Genomic DNA, 8,277 nt, shown 5'->3' with positions numbered 1-8,277 from the left:
TAATGTATTATTTGAAAGGATAGTGATATATGCACACCCTAAAGTTATTCTTGCACACCCTTATTTTTAACATTATAATTTAGTAGTGGTATTAAAGTTTAAGGGTGTATTTTAGACAAAATATTATTAAGGGTGTGCAAGAATAAATTTAGGGTGTGCATATATCAGCACCCCCATAATGTATTGACAGTTCACAATCTCAAATTCTCAATACTATTTGTTGATGCAGTTTTTAATTCAGGTTTCCTTTTATCGAGTTCCACACCAGTTGATTTCGACATTTCCAGAGAGCCCAGCAAAGCATGACAATCAGTTGAGTGTCTTGCAATGAAAATGATCAAATGCTGATTTTAACCATTCTGCAAAACCATTAACACCAGTCACGTTTGCTAGCTTACCTATGTTAGTAAAACATTCCATAGCAAAACAGCAAGTCGTCAGGATATGCATAGTGGATTCAGATTCATCATTGCACATTGGACAGAGCACATTCACATTTACTCTTTTCCCTCTTAATCTGTCTTTTGTTGGGAGGCAATTGGTCGAAGCACTCCATAAGAAATGTTTAATCTTTGCGAGTATCTTTAAATTCCACATCCGTCTCCAAAAACCTAAATTATTGCTTGAGTGACCAGAATTACGAGAATCTTGAAGCACTATATAGGCTGACTTGACTGAGTAGTTCCCAGATTTTTCCTTGTTCCGATACCAGGAGTCTGCAGCTCTGTTATGGACAGGATTAGCCAGGATTAAGTTGGCTTCTCTGTCATCAAATATATCCATAATCAAGTCAGTGTCCCACTGAGTATGTTCCTCGTTGAGCAGAGTAGAAACCACCTTTCCTTCAATAGCTGGAGATTGAGTATGAGTATGACGATCAGAATCGCATGGGAGCCATGGTTCTGTCAAAATACTAATTGTGCTTCCATCTCCCACTCTACAAGCAAGACCTTTTTTAGCATGTTTTGAGACTCTATGATGCTTCGCCAAATATACCTGGGGTTACTTCCTATTAAGGCACTTAAGAAGGTGCTTCGAGGATAATACCTTGATTTATACAACTTAGCTACTAAGCTCTCAGGATTCTGGATTAACCTCCATCCCTGTTTGCCTAGTAAAGCAATATTGAACTCGAAAATTTGACGAAAGGCAAGACCTCCTTCACTTTTCCTTTTTCTTAACTTCTCCCAACACATCCGGTGAATGCCCTTATTTTTTCCATTCGAAGATTTCCATCAATATTTATTCATTAGCTTTTCGAGATCATTGCACAGTTCTTTTGGAAGCAGAAAATGCTCATTGCGTAATTGGGCATAGACTGAGCTATGGTCTTGAGAAGCACCTCTTTTCCCCCCTTCAAAACTAGCTTCTTATCCCACCCTTGAATGCAAGCCCCTAAACGGTCTTTGAGATAGCCTAGCACTGTTGACTTCTTTCTATGAATTATATTTGGTAAGCCCAAATATTGTGTTCCTGCATGAGCCTCATTAAAGGACAGAATATTTTTCACCACCTGCTTAGTTTGTGCATCAGTATTCTTACGGTAAAAAGTAGAAGATTTTGTTTAGATCTTTTTTTTTTTCAGAAGATCTCTTGTTGCACATAAATTTCTGACAGCTTTCTTGACTCTTCAACATATTTCTTGACAGGTTCACCATCTCTTCTATGTTTTAGGATTTTCAATCTCTTTTAAGCGTACAAATGCTTTCAGAGCTGTCGTGTATTTTACAGCATAATTTGTTTTGGAGCAAATGTTATTAGTAGGATATAGAAATATCATTAGATCTACTGGATCTGCCTGCTGTTTGTTGAATTTTTATGTTATATTTTGCAGAATGTGCAGTACGATCAAGTTTGTTAATGTTACTACAATTAGTATATTTAAGATCGATGACATTGAGAAGTTTCAGTTTTCAAGAACCAGACGACGTTTTAATGACAGTGATTAGTTCGTTATATACTGTTCTGATCCACTCAGCTCTATCCAAAACTAGCCTACGATTATCAGTGAGAAATTTTATGAGTTAAAAAGTTTTGATTCCACGTTTTTAATATAATAGTGCTAACACATATCTAGAATTCTTGATAACATTTGATTTCACTTAAATGCATATTTACCTTGGCGGGACTGCCTGACTAATAATTAAGTTCGACATCAGACTATGACAAGGGTGATTCAAGTTAAATGATTCACTTAAATGCATATTTACCTTGACACCAATGCATATTTACCTTGACACCAACACATAATTTGCTTCTGTAATCTTCCCACCGTGCAATAGCAAGATTGATATGTCAAAGTTTGTCTGCTCTGCAACTTTATTGAGAAAATGTCCAATTGTGGCATTCTTGTTGATGTTGCAATCATCTTCTGGAGCAGGAGCACCTGCAGGCATCCACGCACAATCTCTCAATGCTCCCACACAGTCTCCACCAAATATATTTGCTAGTTCTGTACTTGGACAAATGTGATCCCTAACTTAGGTTAATAAAAGGCCGACAAGTTTACTAAATATGAATATTTAAAACATGAAACTTGCTAGTATATGCAAAAATTTGGTTATCTTGAGAGTGCCTCAACCTTCATCATGCATGAATCGATCTTTATGTTTACACATTTTGCTACCAAGCTTGAAAATCCATACTATAGGAATTATGTCAACCAAGACAGCAATCATATGTTAAAACATGTGTTAGGCAATAAAAGAATTGTCAAGACATAGATTCTCTGAGTTTTAGGCATAGACTCTTTCCAGGAAACAGATTTAACGAATCCCTGAAGTTTGACGAACTAAGAGCATTCACAATGGCATCCCCATCCCTAAAAACATACTATAAATAGTAACTCCCTAAAAAATTTCTCATATTTTATTTACCTTCACAAAATTTCCAACATCCCAATCTCCATCCCCATCTCTATATTCTTTTTTATTAATTATTTCTCCCACCTCTTTTCACAACTTTAACCACTAGTTATTAATTTATTATTTCTTACTCCAAATCTACCATTAAACTTGTATAAAATATAAAATGGGGAATGAAAAACAAGTCCCCAAATATGGGGACTCAAATGCTTATCGCTAAAATGGGGAACCGGATGTAAAATGATATTTGAGCTTAATTTCATAAATTTCATAAATTATGGGGATTGGGGATAGACGGGACTGGAACGTGAATGCTCTTAATGACTATCAATATCACTTAGTATATGCAGTTATATAACTTTGAATTATTTTAATAGAATCATGCACTTGCCTTTATGAAGGATACATGTCCACATCATTATTATTAGCAGATCATCCACCCTTTAATATACTTGGTAATTTTCTGAACACATGATACGTCCAAGATAGTTACAACTACATTAAAGTCATCCATGGAGCAGCTTCAGCCTTTCAGTTGATACTTCAATGCACTTGCAAAAAACACAAACTCACACGTAATTTCCTGTAGTTTTTGCTCTTTTTTCAGTCCTGTTTCTTCCTGTTTCAATATAAAAGATTCCTCCAGGTGAAAAAACATTATTTTTCAAGTTCAGTCACTTGTTGAATATTCACAAGTGCTTCAAGGTTGGAATAACTATGCAAGTTCATGCTACATCACTCCTTCAAACTCTGCAGTAGTTTGCTCAGGTAATCACATAAACAAGTTGATTATTACTGGAAACAGAACACTTGAGCAAAATCTGTCTAAAAAACTCTCCACATATTCATTCTTCACTACTCTAAGTCTCTAACGTAGGTTTCAAGTTTGAAAGTTTTGTCACTTGTTTTTCTAGTAATATGGGGTTCATCACCACATTAAATCACTAGGTTTTGGTCACTTGAAGTGCTCAACATTAGTTCTAATCAAATTTATGGTAATATTGCGGTGTCTGTTTCAACTCTTAAGAATTTATAGACTAGTTTTGGCTAATAATTTGTTGAATGGGACTATTCCGTATCGAAGACTAAAAAAAAGTTATCCTGATCCTAAATTTCCTGGTTTCAGTGACAAAGTTATTAGTCTCATTCATATCAAAATACAAAACAAGTCACGAAGATACGAAATTCCCTCTGTTTCCGTGGTACCTTGTGCTTATGCACTTAAAATACAGTTAGCAACTCATGGCTAATATTTGTGCTCTAGCTATATGGAAAAGAACATAGGAAACGAAGGTATTTGTAATGCTCTGCTGTAAGAATCTTCTGAAACTTACACAAAATCAACATCTTGGACTCGTAGTGCACTATTGAAGAGTTCGCACTATATACAGTAGTATATAGTACAAAACTTGGCTGTTTCATCTTATCTTCTTCCTCTTCTTTAATCCCCGAAAAGAAATACTATGAATGCTAGTTAGAGTTTTGGATATTTTTCCTACAATGTTTACTAGGCCACACGAGACTCAGGGCCCGACATGCTCCCTTCCATTATGCAATGGTCCTCGTTGTCAAGAAGCCTAACAAAAAATAATACGTAAATGCAACTATGATTACTTCAGAACTAGACAAACATGCTTGATGCTTGTAGCTAATTTTAGACTTGCTGATCTACCGGGCTGTAAACTCGACAGTACACAACCTGGTTCAGAGGAGGTGCAACTGTGAATACAATCTACGATTAATACATATAATCAAACAAATGTGTGCGTGAGTAAACGAAATCAAATGGAGGAAGAAAAAAGATATAAACAGAAGAGAGATCCTCGAGTCCAGTTGAAACTGTCTCCTTAAAACTATTTCGCCTCTCACTGTATGTGCGAGTCGATAGCCTCCCAGGATAAAACGAGGTAGCGGCGGCGTTACGGATAACGAGCACCTTCAGCGAGCTTGAACGGGTACGAAACTATCACCGAGAGAGAGAGAGTTTTGTGTTTAAAGGCGAATATGTTTTTGGTGTGTCTAACCCTAACGCCTTAGAGGTGTTTATATAGGTGTAGATAGAATTGTGCGTAGGGCTGTTCACGAACCGAGCTGTTCGTGAACAAACTCGAGCTCGGCTCGTTAAGAGCTCGTTCGGCTCGTTAACGAACTCGAGCTCGAGCTCGAACAGAAAAATATGTTCGTTAAGCAAATCGAGCTCGAGCCGAGCTTTGGGTTGTTCGGCTCGAGCTCAGCTCGGCTCGGCTCGAGCTCGGCTCGGCTCGAACTCGTTCGTTAAAATTCAAAAAAATTCTAATATATCCTAAATATTTTTATATAGGTATGATTTTTTTTTTAAATCCGACTTCACTCTATTTTTTTTTATCTTCCAACGATAATTTTGCATACCATATGTGATATATTTTGAGGTGATTTAGAAATTTTATATTTTAGTTTCTAATTTTAAAATGTAGCTTCATAATTATATTTTAGTTAAGATTTTTTTTTAAAATATTTTTCATCTATCCAACCGTATGTATGTTATAAAATATATATTTCAATGATATAACCAAAGTTTCACATCAAAAACAATTTTATTTGATTTTCTATTTTATGGTCAAGCATTAGTTTGACTATTAACGCTAACTAGTGTTTAATCTGGATTTGTTGTTTCGATTATTTTAAAAATACTTTATATCGATCCAACCGTATGGATGTCATAAAATATATATTTTATTGATATAACCAAAGTTTTAGATTAAAATAAATTTATTTGGTTTGCTATTTTAATAGTCAAACATTAGTTTGACTAGTCTTGGTAACTAATGTTTAGTCTTGTATTGGTGTCTCGATTTATTTAAAATTATTTCTAATTGATCCAACCGTATGGATGTCATAAAAAATATATTTTATTGATATAACCAAAGTTTTAGATCAAAATAATTTTATTTGGTTTGTTATTTTAATAGTCAAACATTAGTTTGACTAGTCTTGGAAACTAATGTTTAGTCTTGTATTGGTGTCTCGATTTATTTAAAATTATTTCTAATTGATCCAACCGTATGGATGTCAAAATAAATATATTTTAATGATATAACTAAAGTTTCAAATCAAAATAATTTTATTTGGTTTGTTATTTTAACAGTCAAGTATTAGTTTGACTATTACCGCTAACTAGTGTTTAGTCCTGATTTGTTGTTTTGATTATTTTAAAAATACTTTATATTGATCCAACCGTATGGATGTCATAATACATACATTTTATTAATATAACCAAAGTTACAGATCAAAATAATTTTATTTGGTTTGCTATTTTAACAGTCAAATATTAGTTTGACTAGTACTAGTAACTAGTGTTTAGTCCTGTATTAGTATCTCGACTTGTTTAAAATTATTTTTAATTGATCCAACCGTATGGATGTCAAAATAAATATATTTTAATGATATAACCAAATTTTCAGACCAAAATAATTTTATTTGGTTTGTTATTTTAACAGTAAAGGACTAGTTTGACTATTACCACTAACTAGTGTTTAGTCATTAATTGGTGTTTCGATTTTTTTAAAAATATTTTTCCTCGATCCAACCGTATGGATGTCAAGATATATATATTTTAGTGATATAACCAAATTTTCAAAAATAAATAAATTTATTTGATAAGTTATTTTCACAGTCAAACATCGGTTGACCAGAATTTTTTCTGGCTCGGCTCGGCTCGACTCGACTCGGCTCGGCTCGTTTATGTTCGCGAACAAGCTCGTGTTCGGCTCGTTAGTTAACGAGCTCGAGCTCGAACACGTTTTTTGTTCGATTAGAAAGCTCGGCTCGGCTCGGTTCGTCAGAAAAAAAATTAAAGCTCGGCTCTGTTCGATCAAAACTCGGCTCGGCTCGGTTCGTGAACAGCCCTACTTGTGCGCTACTCTTTTCCATAATTAAATATCATTAATTATGGAATCGGTGTAATACTTGCAAGCTACTCTATTCCATAAATAATCTGAAACAGAATCAGATTAAATATATCAAAACATACACCATATCAATTAATCTGAAACAAAATCAAATTAATTTATGCCATAATATTTGAGCCAAATTCTAATGGAAAATAATAATTTCCATTATTAAGAGAATATCATCATGTCTCACACATCTTTTAGTCATAATGCTCAAAAATATGACTTACCAATATGGGACTTATACCCATATTTTCCAACAATCCCCTACATGGGTGAGATTGGTGATCTTAGTAGCACACACCAGACAGACAGACAGACACGGAGTTTGACTTGGTGATAGTTTCTTCGATCAGATATAGCATACGATAGGTAGAGAATGCTCCTTAAACCTTCGCTCGAGTAAGCATACCGACTTTACTGGTAGACAGTATACGTGCTTGTCCTTGAACTGTTCGACCGTTTGTGTAAACGATGATATACTTATCACTATATCGTTTCTGACTCGTTCAGCTCTCATGAGTATGTCCATTTTGGCCATGGAACATCGTCCTGGTTCTGCAGAAGTTTCTAAAGAATTGTGCCTCGCAATTCTCCTTTGAAGCGGCCCCACTTCTCTCCCACATAGGTGATCTTTATCTTATAGAGTAACCCGCGTTTACTCAACTGAATTCCATGCGTTCACTCCTGAGCTCCATGTATTCATCAAAGATCATTAAAAGCTCAAAGCTTAACCTCGTACCTTACGGGTCTCACTGTTTCCTCATCATAGGAACAAGCCAGGGGTTACCGCCATAGTGATTTGGTCATCATGATTTAGTTGTCCCATTGAACCAAGTTCTTGGGATCTCCAGTCAGCAATGGTTGGGTGTCCACCATATGCCGTTAAGCAATAGGCTTAAGGCCCATCCCTCTCGATGATTTCTCATCCACTTCTCTTGATAACCCTTTGGTTAGTGGATCCGCGATATTATCCTTTGACGGTATATAATCAACAATGATAATTCCGGTTGAGATCAATTGTCTAATGGAACTGTGTCGTCGTCGTATATGACGAGACTTTCCATTATACATCGTGCTCTGTGCTCTGCCAATAGCGGATTGACTATCACAGTGAATCCCTATTGCAGTTACAGGCTTTGGCCATCTTGGAATATCCTCCAGAAACTGACGTAGATATTCAGCCTCTTCGGCGCATTTATCTAGTGCCACAAACTCAGCTTCCATCGTGGAACGAGTTATCACCGTTTGTTTTGAGGATTTCCATGATATTGCCGCTCCAGCTAATGTAAACACATAGCCACTCGTAGACTTAAGTGCTTTCTTGCTAGATATCCAATTTGCGTCAGTATATCCTTCTAATACTGCTGGGTATCTGCCATAGTGCAGTCCATAGTCTCGAGTTCCCCTCAAGTACCTTAGTACCCTTATGATCGCTTTTCAGTGATCAGCTCCCGGATTACTCGTAAACCTACTCAACTTGC

At 35.7% G+C, this 8,277-nt stretch overlaps 1 protein-coding gene across 1 annotated transcript; it reads right to left on the bottom strand.

Annotated features, from left to right (window-relative positions):
• Window positions 1–309: 309 nt before the first annotated feature.
• LOC141701091 (uncharacterized) lies at window positions 310–2,396 on the bottom strand. Its single transcript, XM_074504736.1, has 2 exons — window positions 2,233–2,396; window positions 310–937 (listed from the first exon to the last, which is right to left on the bottom strand). Exons 1-2 carry the CDS (start codon window positions 2,394–2,396, stop codon window positions 310–312), a joined length of 792 nt encoding a protein of 263 aa, XP_074360837.1.
• Window positions 2,397–8,277: the final 5,881 nt, after the last annotated feature.

The sequence above is a fragment of the Apium graveolens genome, unplaced genomic scaffold (assembly GCF_009905375.1).
Source record: "Apium graveolens cultivar Ventura unplaced genomic scaffold, ASM990537v1 ctg3334, whole genome shotgun sequence".
NCBI classification, from domain to species: Eukaryota; Viridiplantae; Streptophyta; class Magnoliopsida; order Apiales; family Apiaceae; genus Apium; species Apium graveolens.
Note: the sequence above shows the minus strand (reverse complement) of the source record. Positions and strands in the feature narration are given on the sequence as shown.